The 26,213-nt window shown below is 38.3% G+C and overlaps 1 protein-coding gene across 2 annotated transcripts; it reads left to right on the top strand.

The window, feature by feature from the left end:
- Positions 1-572: 572 nt before the first annotated feature.
- On the top strand, positions 573-25,960 carry LOC582128 (ventricular zone-expressed PH domain-containing protein homolog 1). Of its 2 annotated transcripts, XM_030986919.1 has the most exons (14): positions 573-907; positions 3,109-3,516; positions 7,470-7,614; positions 7,868-8,045; positions 8,906-9,069; positions 10,104-10,313; positions 11,637-11,851; positions 14,462-15,270; positions 17,575-17,717; positions 19,286-19,420; positions 20,746-20,860; positions 22,019-22,075; positions 24,071-24,207; positions 25,509-25,960. In XM_030986919.1, exons 2-14 carry the CDS (start codon positions 3,308-3,310, stop codon positions 25,737-25,739), a joined length of 2,748 nt encoding a protein of 915 aa, XP_030842779.1. In that variant the 5' UTR covers positions 573-907; positions 3,109-3,307; the 3' UTR covers positions 25,740-25,960. The 2 variants fall into 2 exon arrangements, with proteins under 2 accessions (XP_030842779.1, XP_030842780.1); XM_030986920.1 differs by lacking the exon at positions 22,019-22,075 and having other exon boundaries at positions 574-907; positions 25,509-25,959.
- The last annotated feature ends 253 nt before the right edge of the window (positions 25,961-26,213 follow it).

Raw genomic sequence — 26,213 nt, 5'->3', positions numbered from 1 at the left:
GGCCTCATCCATTTTATTGTCAAAGCATGGTTTTACAATGCTATTCTGGAATGAACTTTATAGCTTTCCGTCATGGTTAATGAACATGCTGATGGCCTAGCTTCTATGCATTATTGTTTGCCCGGAATGTCCATATTTTGGAGAATGAATTATTTCATTGTAAAGATTCATCTATCTGGAACATATAGGCAGTGGCATTATACAACATAACCCCCCCCCCCCCCCCCCCCCCCCCCCCGGTGTAGAATACGGAATTGACATTTTCATATATGACATTTTCATAAAAGGATGTCATAGCCTGCGTGAATGGGTGTGGAAAAGAACGGACTTTGTCGAGTATAATAGCTGAAACATAATTATAACTAAAAGTATTAACTCGCTTGTTTGAAAACTATCCATCATTTGGCGTGGCATGGTCATATCATGCAGGTAAAGAAATAAGAACAGTTGTGTTTGTTTAGTCTGAAAGCGCTCAAGAAAATTGAAGTCCATTGTAATCAATCCAAAAAATAAACAGCTGGCTAAATTGATATTGTTGATTGAAAGGGTTGAAGATTGGGGGAATTATTGTGAATTGTCATGTTTATAGAGGGCGGGGTCTGTGTGGGCCTTTTATTCTATCGCACTTGCGTTGGGTTTAGAATGACGCTATATGGCGTTGATTTTGTGCGCTGAGGAGGAAATACAAGTTGGTGACGAATGCTTTAGTGGCATGCACCGACGGCGATACATGCAATATATACACAGCAAATTTGTAAGCTACATGTTCACAGTGCTACACGAATTACATTTCTCTTTTGATTCGTAACTGAGATAAATATTGAGCTGATTATCTTCATTAGAATGCCAAACCAATGAGAGAAAACGGGGCTTGTCGACCTCTAACACAGTCAGCATAGTCAACATGGTAAGTGCAATTCTGTATCTGTTTATTTGTCATCTAATCTGACTGCAGCTGTATCGCCGACACTGACCGCGCACTGCTGCACTGTGTACTGTAGTGTTATTGTTAATTGTGCCGAGACAAGGAATTGAGTCTCTTTTTTATTGATCGACTTCATGATTTGTTGTCAGATTGTTGATGAACTTGAATGCTCTCTCTGTTTGACCAGGCCATGTTAACTGATTTTCAATCCCGTTGTTGTTGTTGTTGTTTACTGGAGATCTTGTTGCTTGCACTTTCAATTTGACTTTGTTGCACTGGAAAATTAGTAATTATCAAAGTAAAAAGTCATCTGATCTGGTGATGACTCATGCCATGGTATAAAACTAATGACATGTCCTGGATACCATGTATCCTATTCCTACAACCTTTTCACACACGGGTAAAATTATTTAAAGCTGATTAGTCTAGTCTAGTCTAAAGAGCTTTAAACTAATCAGCTTTAGATATTCAGATCTAGATCTAGATACAAGCATCATTCACACACAGAAAATTTTGGTGCGGTCGTTCGAGATTCACTGCTCTGTCACTGCTTGTAAATGCGCAATGGCCCTACTGTACTGAGCGTTTAAACACATGTTTTAACATGTATATCCGTTCACACACATAATGTCAAGCTCTCTAGATACGCACTTCGTATCTGCAGCCTGCTTTGAAGGGCGTATGAATTGCGACTTTGTATCTGTCCGAACATCGTATAAACGACGTTCACACGGAAAATTTACTTTAAAGCTGTTGAGTTAAACAGCTTAATCAGCTCTAGATACGATGATTTTTAGCTGTGTGTGAAAAGTCTGCTCCTACCAACACATGGACAGAAAAATCCCTCAGCTCGGCTTTATTAGAGGAGTTTTTTAACAATATTTAATTTTGTCTGTTGACACTTAATTTCCTGCAAGACAGACGGAACCCTTCTACTTATACAGACAGAAATAACCGTCTGATGCATACCGTATTTGCCGGCGTATAGGCCGCAGTATTTTTGGAAGAGAAAATATCAAAAAGTCGGGGTGCGGCCTATGCGGCGAAAGAGTAAAGTTTTTTTTTTTTTTTTTTTTTTTTTAGTTTCGATTTATGGCGCTATGCCTGGCAATGTCTCCCAGCTCAGTAATCAGTGTGTTGACTCACCACTCGGAAACTACAACAACACTAAAATTTGACTGTCATCTTGGTTTGAAAGTAATCTTTCTAATAGATCTCAATATGTAGTTTATAATAATAGTTCCTCAAATTTTTTTCTGTAACAAATGGTGTACCACAAGGTACACCACTGGTACTTTATTGTTTTTAATTCACATTAATGATCTTACACATTCTTCTAAAAACGACATTGTTACTATTATTTGTGACAAGTTTACAAGCACAAATCAGCGCCTTTAACTGCACCTCGATGTTAAATGAAGGTCCTTCCACGCATGGGTTTTCGGCAGCAAAACAACAACAAAACAAAAAAAACAATTTTTTTTTTTTTTTTTTAAATGTCGAAATCGGGGGTGCGGCCTATACAGCGCTGCGGCCTTATCGCCGGCAAATACGGTACCTGGTATGGTGAATTCTTTAATAAAACTGACATTTGTCAACTTTCCCCATACACAGACACTCTAATTGCCACACGCACAAGTGTGGGGGAGGGGGGGGTTATTATTAACTAAGGATTTTAGCCAGATCAAGTCTGGCGAAAAGTTTGCCCTTGGTTTTCCTTTATCTAGTAGGCCTAGACTTAACAGTTTGATTTAGACTAGATCTAGAAGATAAAAATTGATGATTAAAAACAAATCACTGTAAAACATAAATATAAAGGGACTTACTTTCAGGTAATCTGCATTTTCATGAAGCTCCTGCATTTTGTGCGCGATGAGATCAGCAATCACACACAAACTGCATTGCGTAACATATATCCCTATACAATACACTTCAATCACTGTATTGAGGCGGTCAGTGAAGCCAGACGTTTTCTCAATGGAAGAACCGTCGACATCAGAAACTGAAGCTCTTGGTCTGCCTCCCAGCATGATCTGGAGTTTGTGACTGCATGCCGTCGTAATCTTTTAATTGTAACCAATATTAGGCCTGAACTAGGATATTGGCAAAAAGTATTTTGCTTTACCGCCTGTTTGAAATTAGACATTGTTTAATTTTGTTTTGTTTTGTTTTGTTTTCACCAGGTTCCCAGAGAAATTTGCAGAGATGGAAACTAAATTGGCATACTGCATATGATCAAGCTGAGTGTCAAGCTGAGTGTCAAAATGTGAACATTTTTATTACCTATTGTTAAAAGAAAAATTCTGCCTTACACCTGATATGCCCTATCAAAAGCACCTTGAAGTTGAAGAAGAAACCTGTGACTGACAAAACTATGCCATAATGCACGACTTATTCAGCCAAGTGCTGTCCCGAAGAGATCTCTCGCGGGCCGGAGATCTCTTCTCTGTACCGGACTCCGACATCGTCCACGATCTGTCTGCTGCCCTCTACTGCATTCAGGAGATAGCGTCCTCTGAGAATTACGTGAGGAGTGACAACGACCAGGCCGTTGTGGAGATTTGCATCACAAGAGTCACGACAGCAATCAGGTCAGTTTGAAAGGGTCACTCTCTCTCTCTAAGTGCCATATCGATTGACTTTGGCGATCATGCTGTTCCACAACCCTCGGTTTCTAGCCTTCTGTATTAGTACCACTCCCAGTTCTTTCACTCCTCTCTCTTCCAACAATTTCTGCAGACTGTCCATCCAAAGTATCCTCCTTCTTTCCCTGCTCCTTCTTCCCACAATTTTCCCTGTCCTTTTTGAAAGCGTAACTATGGGAATGGGAGGCAAAATTTGCATTGTCCATGTCCATGTAATGTCGTAAAAGTAATGATAGAAAATTCAATTTTTTTTGTAGTTACCCTTTAAAGGTACTATTATATGTCCCTTTTGCAGCCAACCTCAAATGCTGTAGAACTTTGCAGGAATTATGAATATGTCATGTATGTCCTATCTGTGAAATTTAAACATTAGCAGTGTCCTCATATTCAAATTATGCAAGGAAACCCGTTTACTTGCTAGACTTTACTGTCAGACACTATTGAGTGACTGACTGGCTTTTTTTCTTCTTTAGTAATAACATACATGAAAAGAGTTATAAAGGGTACATGAGCATTTGTCTACATCAATAACCCACTTCTTGTGATGGCCAAGATTAAACTGATTGAATCTTTGCGCAGCATAAAACATGTGACCATTCGGTACAATTGTGTGAAAATCAAGATTATTACTTTTGGGCTCTATAGCCCTAAAGTCGATTTGACAACTAATAGTCATTATTTTCCCACTTGAAGACATTTTCAAGCCCCATCTTTTTGAGGGAAGTTCTAAATTAGTATTATCTTTCAAATGCAGTTGGAATTTAACTTTTTCATTTGTTTGGCCTGCAAATGGGACATAGTACCTTTAATACATACCATCGTGATGCCATCATCTAATATACAGTTAACAACTGAATTATTCATACTCCTTGTAAATTTGAATTTTGTGTGTGTGCATGTGATATTCATAACTCAAGAATGCAATATGGACTGGTTGAATTAGGATCTTTGTTGAATACTTTTAGTATACAATAAGCTTTAAACGCCCCCCTCTCAAAAAATGAAATGTAAGCTCTTATTACCAATCATGTGAACAAATATGTTTTGACTAATATGTGATGATACAAATTTTGCCGAGAAACCGCCTACTAATTGATATATTTGGTAAAATATTATATCTTATTTGGACCTGATAGATATTGTGCGCGTGTCGCGTAGTCCCATACACATCTTTCTGTGTACAGTGCTTGTAACTTTACCAAGACTGGGCCAAATTTCTTATCATTTTGATGATGGGCAATTCCACGGTAACGGAAGGACACTCAGACAAGATTTTTGAACTTCAGGTTCATACTAAAAGAAATGTTTTATTAGTATGTATTAAACTATGGGGAACAAAATGTGTTTCAGTCAAGTGGAAAGCTTCATCAACTTCACAAAGTTTGGATAAACACTAATTAACTGGAAAAACCATGTCCATTTTTATGTCCTTCCGTTACCGAGATAATTAATATGCACATTCTTAAACTACTTAACTATAATGACAATTTTTTGGGGGAGAATTAAAGGCACTTATATAGGTATTATATCTGTACTGTTTCACATCTTATACTAATAAAACAGTTCTTTTAGTATGAACCTGAAGTTCAAAAATCTTGTCTGAGTGTCCTTCCGTTACCGTGGAATTGCCCTGATTCCAGAACCTTGCAGTACACACCAATACTTATATGCTAGATGATCAACCTTTTCTGATCGATTCCACAACTTTTCTTTCACAATGCAATCGCATGACCATAACTGGTCTTTATCTTTAAAATTCTGAAGAAACACTAATCGGTATAAATCAATTGTTTACCTTCTTTAAAAATGACAAAACTTCAACTTGGTAATGGTATGAATAATTTAGTTGTTTAACTGTAGGCCTATACATATATTCCTCTCAAGGGGCTGTTTTTATATTGTGAACAAAACCTAAATCGATGAAAACAAGAAAACTGCATCATTACGCAGGCTACTTGGAGGGCTTGGGGGTGAGGTGACCTGTGCCAGACTGTCATTATTCAATTGACCTTGGGACTTGGGTGGCACTTAAAGGGATAGTTGAGTTTTGTTGCAGAGGGCGCTACACAAAATAATTTTTTTGTGAGATAATGAAAAACTGAGTGTCAAATTTGAAAGAACAATGACAAAATCATCTTTGTTTGATCAAAATCGGTTCAGAGATGGCTGAAATATCCATAAATATATGATTTCTAATACTTGTGTACCACCACAAATATTAGATAATTTGAAAGAGCCGTTGAAAAAAAACGAAATAGCTCCTTCTACGTCGTATTTCAGCCAATGCCGATGTCGGCTTTTTTGGTGGCATTTTTGTGTTGGGTATATTACGCACAAACCAGCCGGCCCATGTATTGTTATTTTTAATTAAATAACTAATTAACGGTCACCATATTTTTTTTGAAAAAGGAGCTGAATTGGTATGATCGTATTGGATAAATTTCACACATTTGGGGGTCTAAAACTACCTTCATAGCAATTTTAGCTTCTAAAAGGGCACTAGAATTGTCATAGATAAGAATAAGAGCAATAACCATGCACTTTGATGGCATTTCTGGACTGAAAACAGAACTCAACTATCCCTTTAATTTAAGCTTTCAGCCAAGTATTGTATACAGTATGTAAACTGACAGCTCCCTTGCAGACTTAAGCAGAATTTGGACTTAAAGGTGGCTTACTAAAGTTAAATATAATCGGAATGAGATTTACGCCATTTCACTTGAAAAGCTACACTAATAATGAATTACTAGCAAAGTTACCTGCTAAAATTGAATTAAAGTATTAAATTGAATACTGGCCCTGTTCTTCAGCCAAATGTATTGCTTCTTCATCATCATCATCATTACTGTCATCACCATCCTAATCATCTTTGCAACCAATATCTTCATCATCATCACCATCATCATTAATATCATCAACATCATCATCACCTACACCATCATTATCAATATCATCATTATCATTAAAATCTTCATCATCATCACCATCATCACCATCATCATTCATTAATATCATCATCACATAATCATTATCATCTTCACTGTTATCATCACCATCACCATTAATATCATGTTCATCATCATCACCATCATCATCATCATCATAATCATCATCATCATCATCATAATCATCATCATCATCATAATCATCATCATCATCATCATCACCACCACCACCACCATCATCATCACCATCAACATCATCTTCATCATCATCACCATCATCACCACATCATCATTAACATCATCATCATCATCATCATCACCACCATCAACATCATCTTCACCATCATCATCATCATCATCATCATCACCATCACCACCATCATCATCATGATCATCACCACCATCATCATCACCACCATCAACATCATCTTCATCATCATCATAATCATCATCATCATCATAATCATCATCATCATCATCATCATCATCACCACCGTCATCTTCATCATCATCATAATCATCATCATCACCATCATCACCACCATCATCATCACCCTCACCATCATCATTAACATCATTACGATCACCTTATCATCATCATCACAATCACCATCATCATCATCTCAACATCATCATCATCATCATCACCACCATCATCATTAACATCATTAACATCATTATAATCACCTTATCATCGTTATCATAATCACAATCACTAACATCATGATCATTGTTGTCAGGGAAAAAAATACACAGAGGCTCGGGGCGAATTAGCCACCAAAAGTAAAAAAGAGGGCCCCAAAATTTGCATAGAGTTCAATGCAAAACAAATTAAAGAGTGTTATTTTCATGCAAGCAAGCTTGAAAAGTAGCCCCCAAAATGTTTTGATTAATTTTGTCCCTGATTGATGTTGTTGTTATTGTTATTGTTCTATTTTCATGTTATTTTGACAGGGATACTGGTTCCATTGAAGAGCATGTGGAAGCCCTGGTGTCTCTCTGGCAGTCTTGTCTTCATCACAATCTCAAGCTTACCACGAGAGATGAGGATCCACCCCATGCCAAGATCGCCTCGGACATCATGAGCTGCTTGTTTATGGTAAGCCTTCGTTCACACACAGACAGTGAGCTACCCGGGGGCTCGGGGCGAATTAGCCCCCAAAATGCCCAAAAGAGCCCCCGAAAGTCATAAAAGAGCCCCAAAAATTTGCATAGAGTTCAATGCAAAACAAATCAAGGAGTGTTATTTTCATGCAATGATGCAAGCAAGCTTGAAAAGTAGCCCCCCAAAATTTGTTAAGTATTTTTTTCCCCTGAAACGATCAAATATTCTCAATTCCTTTGGATTTCAGCAAAACTACGGCAAGCGGAGCGTGATGGAGCTGGCTCTTCCGGTGGCGATACGCTTCCTGCGTCACGGGAATCGAGATCTGATTAGGAACGTGTCTAGTTATCTTGCCCTGGCTGCTATAGAGAATGCACATCTGCTTGCAGAGCACTGCAGAGCTATCATACAGAGCATCACTCAAGGTAGATCTCTACACCAGGGGAAAAAATACACGGGGCTCAGGGTGAAGTAGCCCCCCGAAATGCTAAAAAGAGCCCCAGAAAGTCATAAAACAGTCCCCCAAAATTGCATAGAGTTCAATGCAAAACAAAATAAAGAGTGTTTTTTTATGCAAGCAAGCTTGAAAGTAGCCCCCAAAATTTGTAAAGTATTTTTTTCCCTGCTCTACTCATGTAATATACTCATGTAGGGCATATTAATAATGCGAGGTTTAATATAGAGAGTCTGCATCTGCTTATACTATGTACATGTATTTTGAACGAATACAGCAAAGGATGTCTCTGTTTTCCTCCTGTAACGATCAGCGTATGTTACTATTTGGAACTGTAAAACGTTAATTCTAAATGTTGCTTGTTAGGAAAGCCCCCCCCCCCCCAAAAAAAAAGAGTTCCACAGACTGACTTTGCTCCTGGATATTCCCTAATTGAGTACACCCATTGTTTTTTGTGATACGATTCACTTTAATAGACTTTTATCTTTTTAACATTTACGTGAACAGATATTTTCAGTGTTATTGGTCTGATGAAAAATATGGAAAAAACGTCTTCTCGACCTCCATGTTTGTGTCGATAATGTATATATATAAATATATAAAAACAGAAATAAAATAATCTTCTTGATTTTCATAAATGTGTGAAGAAATTTAAAGAGTGTTTATCTAATCAGTTTCCTGATAAAGAACAAGATACCAATGACCAAATTCAACGGACTTTCCAATTTCACCTATCCTTTTAATATATCTCTTTAAATATTTGTGATGGATGTAAATGCATATGTTGTTATTGCAAAGAAGTTGGTCAATTTTTTCCTCTACGATTCTCAGGCAACAGATCCCTAACCCGTATCCTGCCGCAGATCTACACTGAAGATCCTGGCCCCATTGAGGACTGTCTTCCAGACCTGGTCTCCATTCTACCAGACTGTGATGAGAACGAGAAGTCCAACATCCTCCAACTCATGGCACTCATGGCTAAAAGGAAACCTAAAGTTAGTCCAATTGAATTTCAATTGTGTTGTGGGTTGGTGTTTCACAAATATGCTAAGTTGAACTTATCTCTAATAAAGTCGGACTTAACATTTATGGAAAGCCGTTAGCATCTATGAACATTTTTAGTAGAAGTTTTTTTGAAAGGCATAAAATGTTGAATCAAATCATTCATATTTTCTATTATCAGGGAGATTTCACTTTCTCGATGTGGAATTTATAAAAAGTCTAAAATTTGTGAATTTTATATTTGATTTTAAGGCTACAAATGGCTCTCCATAATTTTTAAGTCCAACTTAGAGTTAAGTTCGACTTAGTATCTTTTTGAAACACCCCCCAGATTTCCCATTTTCAATCATGTGATGAGAGCAGTTAGTTTCATACCTTGTTAGAGTTTAATGCATTGAATAATTTAATGAGATGAAAAAAAAAGAAAGATTCATTGAGAAAGAGAGAAAGAAAAAAGAAAAGAGAGGGGTAGGGAGAGACAGAAGGGGGGAGACATGTATACAGAAACAGATGGAGAAATATATATTGTTTGAAATAATGGCACAGGTGAGAGAGAGAGAGAGAGAGAGAGAGAGAGGGGACAAAGAGAGAAGGAGAGACAAAGAGAAAGACAGAGAAAGAGATACACACATACACAGAGAACATGTAGGTGTAATATCTACTCTTAAAGACGCATAGTAGTGGGCTCTCTTGGGAACTTCCACACTGTTCAGGTGTTTACCCTATAACAGGCATTGTCAATCACCGGGATTAGCCTCAAGTTTTATGACCAAAATGCCTTATGTAATGCTTTGTATTTCCTCATCGATTCCTCCACAAGGTAAAGTCATTATCTCACTGTTCCCTCACCCGAAAACTCTCCGAGAGACGAAAGGGTATTTCTTGATGGACCTACGGGTTTGCTGTGTGCAGACTTGTAATTAAATTTCCCCCAAGTCTGGTGTCAGCGAATTATGGCCTTCTGCACGTGGAAACTGATGACCCACTCGCTTTCAAACTAAGCCACCCATTGTATCTCCTTGCCCAGATCCTGAAGGACTATGTCCCTGTCCTGGTGGCCAATCTGAACAACCCAACGACCTCCCAGACAGTGCTTTCAGCCCTGGTCGACATCGCATCCATCGACCCAGCTCCGTTCACACTCTGCCTCGCCCAACTGCAGGCCGGGATCAGGAGACAGCCCGGGTTACTCTCCATGGCTGGCAAGATATTTGGTGCTGTGGGCAGGCTTAGTCCTGTAAGTTTACCCTTGACAATGATAAGAGTAATAGTAATAGTAAGAGTAAGAGTAAGAGTAAGAGTAATAGTAAGAGTAATAGTAAAAGTACTAGTAAGAGTAATAGTAAGAGTGATAGTAAGAGTAATAGTAAGAGTTATAGTAATAGTAAGAGTAAGAGTAATAGTAAGAGAGTAAGATTAATGGTAATAGTAAGAGTAAAAGAGTTTAAGTAATAGTCCATCGACCCAGTTCCGTTCACACTCTGCCTTGCCAAGCTGCAGGCCGGGATCAGGAGACAGCCAGGGCTGCTCTCCATGGCTGGCAAGATATTTGGTGCTGTGGGCAGGCTGAGTCCTGTAAGTTTACCCTTGACAATAATAGTAATAGTAATAGTAAGAGTAATAGTAATAGTAAGAGTAAGAGTAATAGTAGGAGTAATAGGAGGAGTAATAGGAGTAATAGTAAAAGTACTAGTAAGAGTAAGAGTGAGAGTAAGAGTAAGAGTAATAGTAAGAGTAAGAGTAATAGTGATAGTAATAGTAAGAGTAAGAGTAAGAGTAAGAGTAAGAGTAATAGTATTAGTAATAGTAATAGAATTAATAGTAGTAATAGTAATAGAAATAGTAATGATGATGATGATTATGATGATGATGAATATATTAAAGCCCCACTTCGCTGCTTATAGCTACTTGCGCCCTATATATAGCAAACAATGCCTAATCGATGCCTGCTGGTCCCCCATGATCCCCTTTTTCTTAATTGAGAGCTGATCTGATGAGATAACCAGATGTCAGTGACCTTGCAGGAAGGTCTAATCCCCCTTGCCAAACTAGTGCAGACAGGCTTTAAAGAAATTCACCCAACAAGGTGCTCAGGGCGCTTCAATATTTCCCTGGCTCTATCTTGGCTGCCGGTATCGGTGCTCAAAGCATTCAAGGAAATCCTTCCTATCGGTAACCATCGAACACCTGGGTGGAGAGTGGTAAATGTAGATTAATGTCTTGCCAAAGAACACTAGTGGGCTCAGCATGAGTGCGCACTGACGAATGACCAGCTGTCATGTCAACTGACTTCTAAACGAAAAGTTGTTATAACATTATTATTATTATTTATGGTCTGTACATGTACGCTCCTTTCGCTGTACAATGATTCTTTATGGGCTTCTTTTAATATACCTTTCTTTATACCTTTCTTTATACGTTTCTTGATACGTTTCTTTATACGTTTCTTTATACAATTCTTAATAGAATTTCTTATCCGTTTCTTTATACAATTTCTGTACGAACATCCATAGTCTGAGCAGTCTATTAATCGTACCTGCTTCTTTCATGCCTTTCGCAGGAGGCTGGTGAGGACTGTATCGATTTCCTGGTCCAGGAACTTGCCTGCGTGGACCAGACCGCATTACCCGCCATCCTGATCGAGATCAAGAGCATAGGGGACCGGCACAAGGGGATCCTGGGTCCGTACATACGACAGATCAGCATGCAGAGCCAGAGCAATTCCACGGCGGCTCGTATGATAGTTCAACAGCTGCAGAGGGACACGGTGGGCAGGTAATAATAACAATGATAATAACTGGCTTTAAAGGGGAAGTCCACCCTGAAATTAAGTTAGTTTTAATAGGAGTAGAAAAATGAGAGAAACAAGTCAGTGAAAGTTTGAGCAAATTCCGATTAAAAATAAGGAAGGTAGGATTTTTGACGTTGTGATCAATCAAACACAAATTGGCAACTCTATGACGTATCATGCGAGCTCAACTTCCATTTGCTCAGTACTAAAAAAATCTAAAATTTTCAATTTCCCTCAAGAAAAATTTCAACCATACATGCACCCTAAATATAGTAATTGCAAATATGTTTCTATACTGCCCCTGCAAGGAACAAATATATATTCCGTCATCAATAACGAAGAAAACATGATTTTATGGAATATTATGCACAAAGCAAATGAAGGAGAGCTTGTATAATAAGTCACAGAGTTGCCAATTTGTATTTGATTGATCACAACTTCAATAATTCATAACTTTCTTATTTTCATTCAGAATTTGCTCAAACTTTCACTCACCTGATTTTCTTATTATTCTGCCTCTATCGAAACAAACTTATTTTGGGGGTGGACTTTCCCTTTAAAGGTAATACAACGTTTTGGTATGGGGTCATGAATTTGGTTCAAATGAACATATTGGAGGCATATGCACTTTTACAATATTCAATGATCGTTGTCGCCGTTGAAAAATCGAGTCTAGAGTGATGAAATTGTAAATAATAAACTATTTATGTTGTATAAAGCCCTCTCAAGACTGATATTACTTAAGCTTTAAAACAATGTTTCTTGACTACAATCGGCCGATTTGCTATTCCCCTTTGAAATTATATATCAGAACGACATATTCTGAGATTTTCATGGTCGTAGCTACTATGGAATTGCCTTAGGCGCTATTTGAAATTTACTGGGAGCACGGGTAAATTTTTGATTATTCAATTTCTCGAAAGCAGAAGTGGTTTAGGGGCTACATTTTCTTATACATCCATAGGGGCATCCAGATATATCAAAATTGTAAAGAATTACTTTCCATCCAATTTTCAAAATTTCCCAAAACTTGCATTACCTTTAAAGATGCGTAGGAGAGATGTCTCATGGGGCATCCTACACTGTTCAGTTGCATTTACACAATAAAAGGTGTTGTTAATCACCAGGATTACCCTTCAGTATTATTACCAACAGGCATTATGTAATGCTTTGCACTTCCCATCCATTCCGCCATATGATAAATTCATTTTCTCACTGTTCCCTCACTCGAAGACTCTCAGAGAGACTAGGGGGTCTTGCTGTGTGCAGACTTGTACACACATTAATGGAACTTCCACCAGGAGTGGTAGCAGCAAATTATGGCCTTCTGCACATGGAAACTGATGCCCCAATCCTTTAAATAGTGCCTTTCCAGTTAATCAAAGCACTCTACCCCAGTCATCGAATTCAGTTATGACTCTTTACTTTACGTTTGCACATTCTCCACTTTACTTGGGAGCATTCCAACTAAAACTAAAACCCTCTTGCAGCCTTATATAGTTGATTAAATAAAGCCAAGAGCACATGTCGCAGCAGCAAATGTCGGATCTCCTAGGAATCAGTGAAAAACCTTGAACATGAGTTTTCTCTTATCCAGTGAGGGAAAAATCAGGAAATTTGATTGGTTCAGAAAAAAGATTGGTATTAAAATGGTCTCTTATATTTTATCTCTTTCCCAAACTAGGTATGGATGATTGGCTATGGTGGCATTTCAGTTTTAAAAATATTGCCATTTATAATTCTATTAGGCAGACTTCAGTAAAAAAAAAAATTAAAAAAAAAAAATTATTAAAAAAAAGGGAGAGAATAAATCAGGGAATTCAGAGGAATGTCTGAAAAGTCAGGGATTTTGAGTTCTTCATAAAATCCTGGGAATCCATATTTAAGGGATTTGTATAACAATAACATAAAGAACATTTGATACTCTTTTTCACTTCATTTAATGTGTATGATGCTGTACTTGAACCTTTTCATTTCATCTGTATGTATCATAAATTTCATTTCATCATTAAACAATGTTAAATCTGAGATGCATGGCCCTACGAGTTATCAGTGCCTGTGACATGGTGAAATATTGAAGCCCTCAAAAAATTATGCTTCAAAATGATCGTGAAGTGCCTCAAAAAAGTACAAATCTTTGAGTGACCGGTTTTACCATACTCATTTTTCCCAATAGACTAGTGTTATGAAAACTGTCAGGAAAACACAAAATATGATTGCGATTTCAAATAAAAAATATCTTGATAATCAGACAGGTGATCGGCTTGTAAAAGCCATGGGGTTCCTGACTGACCTAAAGGTTTATAATTATCAGTGCAGCATGAGCTAAATCCAGGATTTTGTTTCAGAATCAGAAACAAAGTTACCCAATCCCTTTAATTGTGCCTAAGAAATGAAAAGATATGCCACATTTTCTTCCTTACTCAGAGCAATGTATGTGTACATGAATTGCAAAATCTGTCTATGAAAATAATTTTATGCCAAATGAGGTTTATGTGTGTACAGTGATCACATATATTTACACTAATATTGGTTGTTTCTTGCAAAGGCCAGTTTATTTAAACTTGCTGTTACAAATTTTCTTTCCTTTACAGCGAACATGGGCTGCACAGACCAGTGAGTATGATTGAACCAAGACATCTATCCCAGGATAACAGGCCATTCAGCGCCACCAATATCAGTCAAATGTCCGAAGAGAGGAAGAAATTGTACCGCAAAGCCCAAGGGCGCCCTCACACACGCAGCGACATGCAGGGTTCCTTGCAGCCCCTACGGCATCCGGGGCACGCATATTCAGAACAAGCCTTGCACCTCCACCACACCACGCCTCTCGGCGTCGGGCGTGTCAACTCAAACAGTCTGGGTGTCCTGGAGATGGCCGGGAGGAGCGAGAGCAAAGGGAGCGTGCAATCGAGTGCGGGCAACACGGCGGCGCTCAAGTCAGGGCCGCGCAAACAGACTGCGACGACATCACCTACAAGGAAGTCGGAATTCGAACGCAAGATAAACAACAGGCAGCACCGGGCCAGCAAAGGAAGCCTAAATCTTCACGTTTCATTAACGACTTCTCCCGAGAACGAAAGTGCAACTTCACCGAAGTCTCCCCCGCCATCCTCGGCACAAACTCACGCTGAAGCGAATGGTAATTCCACGCCTACGCGTAGGACATCCCTACAAGGCAGAGTCTCACCCTCGAGCACGACCACGCAGTCGCCAACGTCGCAGAACTCTCCAGGGATCAACGACGGTCCTCGGTTGAGCGTTAGACTCTCAATGACGAGTGGCGGGAGTAATCGAGATAGCAGCTTGCAGCAGTACCTGTTCAAAAGGCAGAGAGAAATGATCAGTTACATGGATTCTATCAAAGATAGGATTCCCATCCCAGAGGAATGCACAGTGCAAGGTCAGTCAGTCAGTCAGTCATTATCAGACATTTGCTCAAGATACTTGATTTAACCTTTAAGTGCCTCAGAGGGTTAGCTCCTACTTATTTAACGGAATTACTTACCCAATATGTTTCAAACTGAACCCTCAGATCTTCCCAAAAGTCTCTCCTCACTATTCCACAAATTAATACTAAATTCTACGGGTCTCGTTCTTTTCAGGTTGCATCGGCCAAACTTCGGAATAAATTACCGGAAAATCTAAAAAAATATATGATACTGTTGACAACTGGGGCCCCTTAAAACATTTTTTTTCAAAAATACTTTCCAATGTTAACGAGAGAAAGTATGTTGAGCATATTTCACTCTTCTTATGTTACTCTATCCACTTTTCCTTCTTACTCTTTCTTACAGCGCATAGAGACATATTGTGATATGCGCTATATAAGTTCGGTATATTATTATTATTATTATTATTATTTGCTTCCGCGACATACAGTACATGCATTCACTGGGCTTTATTTCGTCAGGGTTATGTGGTTACGGTTAGGGATGCAATTGGCTTCAGGGTTTAGCTTTAGGGCAAGAGTCAGGATTAGGTATACTGTTAGATCCACACCTGAAGTTGGGACTTTGGTTAGCATCCGTAAGGTTTTTGACCCAGGGGAGGTAAACGGGTACCTGGCAGGAATTAACTCCTTGAAATGCTAGAGCGCTGTAATGGCAGCCATACTAAAACCAGGGTAATAATTTCCAAAGCTCTTTGGAACCACATAGAGGCGTTATAATGTGATATGCACTATACAAGAACCAAACATTATTATTATTAGTATGCAATACAGGACCAAGACATTGGTTATAGGACACATGCTCCAGCGTCAAACAAATTTTTAACTTCATGCCCGACCAAAACACTGTAACTGACCCGAATCCTATATCTTCGATAAAATAAAGCCGGAAGCAATAGATCGTATTACTAGCATATTCAAATGTTATGCATCTTTTTAAACAAATGTTGTTCCTGACAACCTGACAGCCTGCCCAAGGCTTGCTTAATGCTTGCCTGACATAGCAACAATATATATATATATATATATATGAAGACTGGATTCCGAGTATTGTAGTTCATTCATAAATACCAGGTTAATGGAATAACCCGTCACGAGGTCCCCATACCAGGAAATAAACATCTGTAAATTTGAATATGTTAGTAAACTGGTCTATGATTCGAAAAAGCATACTGACGTTGGCTTGTGATCTAAGCATGACAAGTCAGGTGTGCCAATGTAGTTCACAAATCATGGCTCTGTGCGAACGATATAGAACCAGGGGGGTGTTTCACGAAGATCCTAAGTTGAACTTAAAACTCTAAGTTGGACTTAACAATTATGGAAGGCCATTAGCGTCCTTGAAAATGTTTTGTAAAAGTTATTTCAAAAGGCATAAAATGTTGATTCAAATCATTCATATTTTCTATTATCATCAGAGATTTCATGATCTTGATGTGGAATTTATGAACATTCTAAAATTCTTGAATCTTTGTTTTTGAATATATTTTATTATAAGGCTACAAATGGCACTCCATAATATTTAAGTCCAACTTAGAGTTAAGTTTGACTAAGAATCTTTGTGAAACACCCCCCTGAAGATTTGTTTGATTCAATTTTGATTTGTTGGTTTCTGAATCGCCTTTCAAGCATGCAAATTCGTGCACATTAAAATGCCAACGGTACAATTTGTATGTAAGAAATTATGCATATTTAACATAAATTTAATACAGGAGAGCTGCAACACACTTGTAACCCTCAGTTCAACAACAACTACAATAAAAGACAGGAAGAGTATTACTTGCAAACAATTTTTTTTTTTTATTTCTAACTACATATAGTAAGACACAAGGTCATTTAGTTGATGATGCCAGGAGGGTGTTTCACAAAGATCCCAAGTCGAACTTAACTCTAAGTTGGACTTAAAAGTTATGGAGAGCCATTTGTAGCCTTAATATAAAATATCTTCAAAAGCGAAAATTCAAGTTTATTAGACTTTTTATAAATTCCACATCATGAACATGAAATCTCCTTAATAATAGAAATATAAATGATTTGAATCAACATTTTATGCCTTTTAGATTAGCTTTTACAAAATATTAACATAGATGCTAACGGCTTTCCATAACTTGTAAGTCCAACTTCGAGATAAGTTCAACTTACGATCTTTGTGAAACACCCCCATGGTCTACATTTTACCATCTTTGCATACTCCAATTACTCCATTTAATTTCATATGTTTATGTTTTTCAATATTTCTTCTCCTTTCCTTTCCAGAGGACATAAGGAACAGACCGGTAGGGAGGCTGGACTTCTTTTGCTCGTTAAAGGAACCTCATTGCCTCTACAGCACCCTGCCATTCTCCATGGAAACCAAACAAATGTTGCCATGGATACATCTCAAATATTTACATCTCCAAGTAAGAATATGCACAGTTTAAACCCTGAAATGTTTTTGTTGTTGGTTGTCCTCCTTAAAGAGAAGGTTGAGTTCTGGGAAGAGGTGAAAAATAATTTGTGAGCGTTATCATTCCTATTATGCAAGTGTGGAAGAACATCAGATAAGACATGTTCCCTGAAAAGCATGGCTCTTCAAATGCCTTCATATTCTAAATATGTCATGTAACATCGTAAAAATCCGGGTAGGATTTTTACGCCACCTGTTCATGTAGTCCCATATACACCTTTCTGTATACAGTGTTTGTAACTTTACCAAGACTTGACCAAATTTATTGTGATCTTGATGACTCCAGAACCTTGCAGTACACACCAATACTTACATTCTACATCATCAACTTTTTATGATCCATTCCACACCGTTTCTTTCACAATGCAATCGCATTACCAGAACTCACCTTTATCTTTTAACAGTCCAACAGCAGGATGAATTGATGAAACTTTAACCTGTAGCAGTTCCCCCTTCAACTTGTCTCCGTGAAATTTCTTGTATCATCTTTTAAACCAGGATGGTATGATCTACACACATTACATGAACAAAAAGAGGGGGGAAAATTCTTTTAGAAAATTGAAGTCTGTATATGTTGCATTGCGCTGTTCATAAATAGAGTTGATTACAAATAGGCCTTCGGAAATTGTGAACTGGGGAGTGTTTCACAAAGACTAAGATCGACTTTAAGTTGGACTTAACTATGGCAGGTCGTTCATGCCACTGTTTGCTCTCACCATTTACTGGCATTGGTCTCTCAAGGGATGTACAAGTCTTAACAAATCTACAGAATTTACCTGTTTTGATAGTTCATTGTTGAAGGAAAAAAGGTTATCTAAAGATCATAATTGAGAGATCAGTGGTGATAGCAACTAGTGGCATGAATGGCCTGCCATAGTTAAGTCCAACTTAAAGTTGGTCATATGGGTCATTGCAAGAAAGTTGCGATTGGTTGCAAGTGGCAAAATTTTCAACTCAACTTTCTTGCAACACCCCCTAGATTTCCTAGGATTTTGTTAGGATTAAAGTTTTTACAATTAAATTAAGTTAACTAGATCTAGCTTTTATATCCCCCTTGCTCTCTCTCTCTCTTACTAAGGGGCGTTGCAAGAAAGTTGAGTTTTGATCAATTGCAAATTTGCAATTAATCGCAAGACTTCCGCTTGATTTGGGGGATTTGCAATTGATTGCAACTTCTTGCCATGCCCCACCGGACTGTCGATCACAAGGTCCGCGGTTCGAGTCGCGCCGCTGCACTAATGTCCTTTGGCAAGACATTGATCAACAATTGCCACACTCAACCCAGGTGAGGTAAATGGGTACCTGGTAGGATTATTCCTTGAAATGCACTGTGCGCTGATAAGGCTGCCGGAGCTAAAGCTAGGGTAATAATTTCCAAAGCTCTTTGGAAGTGCATAGAGATGTTATTTCATGACGTATTGTGCGCCATACAAGAACTGAAATATTATTATAATATTAGTCTTTGTGAAACACCCCCCAGATATGTCGTAACCTTGTAACCATTTCTTTGTGTCTTTGCAGGCTTCCTCTCCCACCCCAGTATCGCTGGACGATAATGCAGTGCAGAGCCTCAAGAAGAGCTGGGAGAAGCAGAAGACCGTCGGTGGCAACATGACCTTCCTCAAACTCATCACCCAAAACTTCCCACAAGCAAAGGTGGGAAATATGTTCACACACTCGCAGGACAGGCTTTAAAGCCCCACTATCCTACTTGTAGCAACTTGCTCCCTCTATATAGAAAACTTCCCCAATCGGTGCCTGTTGGTCCCCCATGATCCTCTTTTTCTTATGTTAGTTGAGAGCTGAGTTAATGAGATAGCCACCTGTCAGTGACCTCGCTGTGTGGTCTAATCCCTTCTGGCCCAGTAGTATTGACGGTCTTTAAATATTTTGAGGAGGGGGACGCAACACCGAATGCTTTTCTTCCTCGAATTGGAAATGCTTTTGCTACGTTTGTCAGATAAAAGTCTTATGTTTGAAACATATGTACGCTGCCAAAAACTACCTCTGCACTAGTTTGGCATGGAGAGATTGGCAGGTGGTTATCTCCTCCAATCAGCTCTCAATTAACATAAGAAAAATGGCATCATGGGGGATCAACGGGTACCGCTAAGCCATTGTTGGCTGTATAGAGGGTGCAAGTAGCTATAAGTAGTGCAGTGGGCCTTTAGAATTGCAAATTTGTATGGACCGTCATTATTATTATGACATTATTATGACATTTTGACATTTTCAATATGTCACCAATGTAAGGATTTTAATGCTAATTTTCAAGTGATAATTTCTTTAAATCAATGCCAAGTGGAAATGGGGGGGGGGGGGGGGGGGGGTAGGCACAGTTTATGTGGCAATTTTGTTCTTTCTGCTCTTAGCGATTGAAATTGAATAGTCAAACATGAGTGCAAGCCTTGCTATACATGTATTTATGCTAATAAAGTTACCCACCTTATGATGAACAATGCTGCCGGTAAGATCTTGGTTGTTAAAGATAAACGTGAGTTCTGGTAAAAGAAGAAAATTAATTCTCACAGAATCAAACAAAACTCACACTGAATGTTCAAGATTACAAATAAATGTCATGTGCCAAACAATTTTGGAAGAAAATGTATACTGGCTGAGTAATGAGCATAGAAAGATAAATCAAGATAAGTAGGACTGACACCATATGTGTTGTCCCATATATAGCTTTCTGTGTACAGTGCTTGTTACTTTACCAAGACTGGGCCAAATTTGTCATGATTGTGATGACTCCCAGAACCTTGCAGTACACACCAATACTTACATGCTACATGATCAACTTTTTTTGATCCATTCCACACCTTTTCTTTCACAATGCAATCGCATGACCAAAACTCAACTTTATCTTTCATGATTGTGAAAGAGCCTGACTGAATGTTTAAAACTGCAAAACCAGAATTATCCGCTCACACATATTTATGTTTAATTTGTTATCAGTGAAATTCATTTCTTATTCGTCACAGGTACAACAAGGTTTGATAAGGCAGCTGTGTCGAGCCAGCTACTATGATATGTTCACCTATAATACCAAGACATGTAACTGGACGTGTTTTCTCTGCAGCAATCCAAATAAAATGGGTGAGTTAAATAGTTGTTTAATCACATTGATTTGTGGGAAGATGAGTGAAGGGATTTGACTTGGCTGTTTCATAGACTACCACTGCAAAACAGTTACCCTATCCCCCCCCCCCCTGGCCTACTCTCTTAGGACAATTATAGACCAGTTCATAATTAGCACATGGTTCAAATGACCCTGAATATCCACAGATTTTTTTTTAAAGAGGGAGAAGACAGCTGCACAGACATAGACACTATAAGATGATTGGTCATGGTTTTTGTAAAATATCAATGTTAGATATGCGTAGACTAGTGACATAGGTCAATGCGAAGCTTGTATGTGCAACGAAGATGTCTAGTGGGCAGTGCAGTGCAGTCAACCTAAGGCCAAAAAAAAAAAACATGTTTAGCGTCCTACTTTTTTCAAAAATAGGAAGGAGGAGGCCCCTTTTTTTTCTTCAAAATGGCCACTCGGTAAATTTTCACTGACAGTCAGGCTTTTTTTTCAAGATCGTCGCCGGCATTTATTAACATTTATTTCTAATCAGAAATAGATGCATTTTAGCAGTGTTTTTCATGTTTTTTTTTCTTTTAAAAAAAAAAAAAATTTAAAATTAAAAAAAAAAAAAAAAAAAAAGAAAGCGGGCGGGGACGCCAAACATGTATAATTTTTTTAATGGCCTAACGTCGGCTCTAGACCTAGAGGTGTTGTTGATGTGGGATGCAAAGCAAATAATCGTATCTGGCGGGTGGACAACTGTCAACAAATAGCCATCTCAGGTGCTATACAATCTTCCCTAGCTGGTAGGTGAGGCAAGGTATTGAGGGTTCAGTGACACAAAGACGTAACTCCATATTTTGCCAAAATGAGTATTTGATATCAAACTGTTCAGAAAAGTGTGGGCTTTCCAGGAAACAAAAAGACTTAACTCAGTGACACATAAACCACTTTTTGTCAAAATGGAGTCTTTGTGTCACTGACCCCTCATTATTGGCCCAAAGATCACCTCGGCGATTAAAACCAGTAGTGTGTCCCATGGCCAGGGTCATCAGTAATTATTTGCTTATTGTTTCAACACCTCTATTCCTTATGATGCCTTTAAAAAAAGTATACCCTGTAAAGGTATATCTCTATAGAACTATTCATAAGGGACTATGTTTTACTTCTTATGGATGCAGACAAAATGGTGAAGCTTGGGGCACCTGATTCAATGCCATTTGGAATAAATGCTGAAGGTACTATGAAACTATTTTCGGTCCTATGTCGTGGTTCAACTGTGTGTAAATTTTAACCTATTGGGAAGTTTCAAGTGGACTAAATATCGTTTGTTGTGTTAGAATTGGGGTTTTTTTAAACTATTGTCACTCATTGATAACTCTTTTTGTTCAGCAAGCACACTTTTGTTAAAAGAATATTTGCCTTCCTAGAATGTTTTTGTCTGTTTGGCACACACACTGTGAGGAGAACTCAGTTTTGCTCTGGATTTTTGACATTTAAAAAAAATCCTACAGAGCACAATTTCACTTGATGTTTTTTCTGCCTGTAATTTTACTTTTCTTTTTTCATTGTTGATTTGTATGAAGTAAATTTGAAAAGACTTGAAACTGTGTTCAACCCGTTAAAGTTCAGTGTTGAAGGAATCATGGCTGGCCTTGATAATAATATTCAGGACTCGTATAGCAGTTTGCATCCAAATGCTCCTGTCCTTGGCCTTAGACTTAGCGTCACAATGCGGTGCCTTGGACTCAAGCACAAACTATGTCTTTGGTGACTCCTGCAGAGTCCTGGGACCTGTTTCACAAAGCCTTTTTTCAATGACAAATGACAAAAATCAGTGAAAAATATGCTGATAACCAATCAGAAGCAAGGATTTCATATAACAAAAATTGTCATTTGTCACTGATTGCAAGTTTTGTGAAATGGGGCCCAGGTCTAGACCTCTTAATCCTTACATACATGTTCTGTACTTTGTAGAACTAGCCTTCTGTTTTTACGGGTGTCTTGTTTATAAATAAATATACTGTCACAGGTTCCAGTACTCTTTTAGAGTGAGAATTAATGTGGCATATTTGTGTATGAATTGTGCTCTGAAGTTGCTAAAAATCCAAATTTTTCTCCTGAACCAAACTGAACAATTATCTCCACTAAGCAGTATTCCATGTAATCGTAAATGGTATAATAGCCCAAGAGATTTTTTCATACAGGCAAGATTGTGTGAGAAAATTGTGACGCATTGCACCTTGAAACTCACAAAATACTCTCTTTAAATGAAGAGGTGTTGTAGTAGTGTGAGTAATAACTTTTAACTGGAGATGGGAAGGTCATGGGTTTGAGCCTCGGCACAGTACTAATGTCCGTTTGCGAGACATTACCTGTGCTACTGTCCACCCAGGTGTTAATTGGGTTCTTTGTGTTAAGAAATGCTGTGAATACTGTGAGCACCAAAATCACTAGCCCTGCGAGAACTGGGGTAGTACCTGAATGCAGTTGCACCTTGCACTGTGGATATTAGCGCTATGAAACTATCCAATACATCATCATTATAATTAGTAGTAGTAGTAGTAGTAGTATTGTTATCGTTAATGTCATTACTAGTGCAATTATTATTATTATGGTTGTTAGTATTATTGTTATTGTTATTATTATTATTGTTTTTTTTAATAATCATTATTATTTTTATTAAAGGTACTATGTCCCCAAAATGAAAAGGTTAAATTCCAACGGCATTTGAAAGACAATACTAATTTAGAACTTCCCTCAAAACGAAAGAGCTTGAAAATGGCTCTTAGTGAGAAAATAAGGACAATTAGTTGTCAAATCGACTTGAGTGATTGCAATCACCTTAGTAATAGTATAATTTTCAGACCCTTTTACGGAATGGTCCTTCGTTTTGTGCTGCACAAAGATTCAATCAGTTTAATTTCGGCCATTACAAATAGTGGGTTATTAATGTAGACAAATGCGCATGTACCTGTTACAGCTCATTTCATGTATGTTATTACCAAAGAAAAAAAGATGTCCGTCAGTCACTCAATAGTGTCGTAAGAAGGTAAACAGGTTTCCTTGCAAAATGTGAATACTAGGACACTGTTAATGTTTAAATTTCAAAAATAGGACATACCGGTACATGACATATTCATAATTCCTGCAAAGTTCTACAACATTTGATGTTGGCTGTAAAAGGTAAATAGTATCTTTAATGTTATTATAATTCCTATGATATATTTCAGATTTGATTGCAGGGGATCAACCCCTCATCGAAGGTCAGCTGAAGGAGAAGAAAGTCCGCTGGAAACTCTTCAGGAGATGGAAAACACGCTACTTCACCCTGGCTGGAGAGAGACTACTCTACAGCAAAAACAAATCGGTGAGAAGGAGTGTGAAATACTACTACTACTACTACTACTACTTCTACTACTTCTACTATGACTTTTACTTCTGCTACAGTTGCTTGGGGCTTTATTCCATCAAAGATATAGTGGTAGGGTTGCAATGGGTTTATTTTTTAATTTTGATGTAGGGTTATGGTTTGAGGTGAAGTAAGGAATTGGGTAAGTGCAGGTTATACACTGTAGACCATAGCAATAGTTGCAGGAGCAAGTACATTGTGATTGATAGTGGTGGTTATTTTACCTGACAGCTAAGAAAGCAATAAATGCTTGTTAGTAAGCAACAAGAAGACCGATGGCTTAAGGTCCTCTTAATGCCTTACCAAAGGGCACTAGCACATCGACTTGGTTTTGAACCTGGATCACCGGATAACGAGACCACTGCTCTACCGACTGAGCTATCACGCCTCTCGCAGTATTGCGCAGTATTAAAGGCCTAGATTTGCTCTTCTAAAAGAAGTTTGATTGATCGCATCGAAAGTTCTTGAATTATGCTCATACATGACGTTTCTTATGAGGGATAAAGTAATTACTATTGCCCTAGTACGTATAATGATAATATAAGTGTTAACATTACAGGAGATGCAAGCACCCTAAATTCCTTGAGCTATTAAATCAAGGTCCAGAGTGTCAAGACCTTGCATCGACTTGACAACAGCATTCCGAAGGCTTCTGCGATATCTGCCCTTCTAGTAGAAATTTGATTGATCATGTGAAATGCTCTTTTCTCATGTATATAATAGAAATTTTCTGTGAGGGATATAATAATTATTATATACCCCTCTTTAGAAATCTAGCCATCTGATTGGTCGAAATGGGAATCCTAATTTTAGCCATGCCTGGCTACCTGTCAATAGTGTTTTGAAAATTGCCCTCATGCTGCGATCCCCGTTGGTTTACGTGTTAAAATTGTCTTTGAGTAAGAGCGGACACCATACAGTGCTTTTTGCCTGCGATTCCCAAATGATTGAAACTTTCAGTAATTTTTCCAGCGAAGATTAACAGACAGTGTCTCAGATTTTCCGTGATGTTTTAACCAATCTTTACTCAATAAAAGGATAAGGTAATAATTCTTGGTAGATTTTTGTTTCAATTCAGCATAATAAAAGACATATCCACCGCTTTAATATTCGAGGTCTGGCTGTTTTATAGGCTCAAGGGAACGTGCACATCCTGCCATGAACCCGAGGCGCGCCTGGGTCCAGGCCTCTCAAAGTAGTCGATATCTCTATACTATAACACTAGAATGAAACTCTCATCTTCAATGTTAACATTGCAGCAGATGACAGGGACCCTACCCATTGAACTAAGCAAGGTGCAGAGCGTCAAGACGTTGCGTCGGCGTGACCGCAGCATTCCAAAGGCCTTTGAGATCTTCACAGAGGACCAGAAGACGTACGTCTTCAAGACGCGGGACGGAACCAACGCTGAGCAATGGGTACAGTGCCTCACCTTGGCCATGCGACAGCGTCAGGCAAGTTTCCGTAGCGATAACGAGTCAACGACATAGAGTTGATGCACACTAAGGGGAAGTGTTTGTTCAGCATAGATTCCTGGATCGTGACAGGTTACGTTAATCGTGTGTGCTTTAACACATCATGCTAGGAGACCCCATGAACAGTCACCGACGAACAGAGCGACGGCATGTGGCACACCTCCGCAATCACCTGGGGGGTGTTTCACAAAGATCCTTAGTTGAACTTATCTCTAAGTTGGACTTAAAAATTTTGGAAAGCCGTTAGCATCTTTGAAAATATTTTGTATAAGTTATTTTAAAAGGCATAAAATGTTGATTCAAATCATTTATATTTCCTATTATCAAGGAGATTTCATGTTCTTGATGTGGAATTTATAAAAAGTCTAAAATACTTGAATATTCGCTTTTGAATATATTTTATTTTAAACCTAGAGTTAAGTTTGACTTGGGATCTTTGTGAAACACCCCCCAGACTCACAGCTTTGTAGAATGGACTGATGCATGCTC

Source organism: Strongylocentrotus purpuratus, unplaced genomic scaffold (genome assembly GCF_000002235.5).
Source record: "Strongylocentrotus purpuratus isolate Spur 01 unplaced genomic scaffold, Spur_5.0 spur5_scaffold_16, whole genome shotgun sequence".
NCBI classification, from domain to species: Eukaryota; Metazoa; Echinodermata; class Echinoidea; order Camarodonta; family Strongylocentrotidae; genus Strongylocentrotus; species Strongylocentrotus purpuratus.
This window is presented reverse-complemented; position numbering and strand designations above follow the sequence as displayed.

Coding starts and splice junctions, on each gene's coding strand:
- LOC582128 (XM_030986919.1), top strand. CDS start 3,308: ATGCACGACTTATTCAGCCAAGTGCTGTCCCGAAGAGATCTCTCGCGG. Junction 8,046..8,905: donor CATACAGAGCATCACTCAAG/GTAGATCTCTAC, acceptor TACGATTCTCAG/GCAACAGATCCCTAACCCGT. Junction 9,070..10,103: donor TGGCTAAAAGGAAACCTAAA/GTTAGTCCAATT, acceptor CTCCTTGCCCAG/ATCCTGAAGGACTATGTCCC.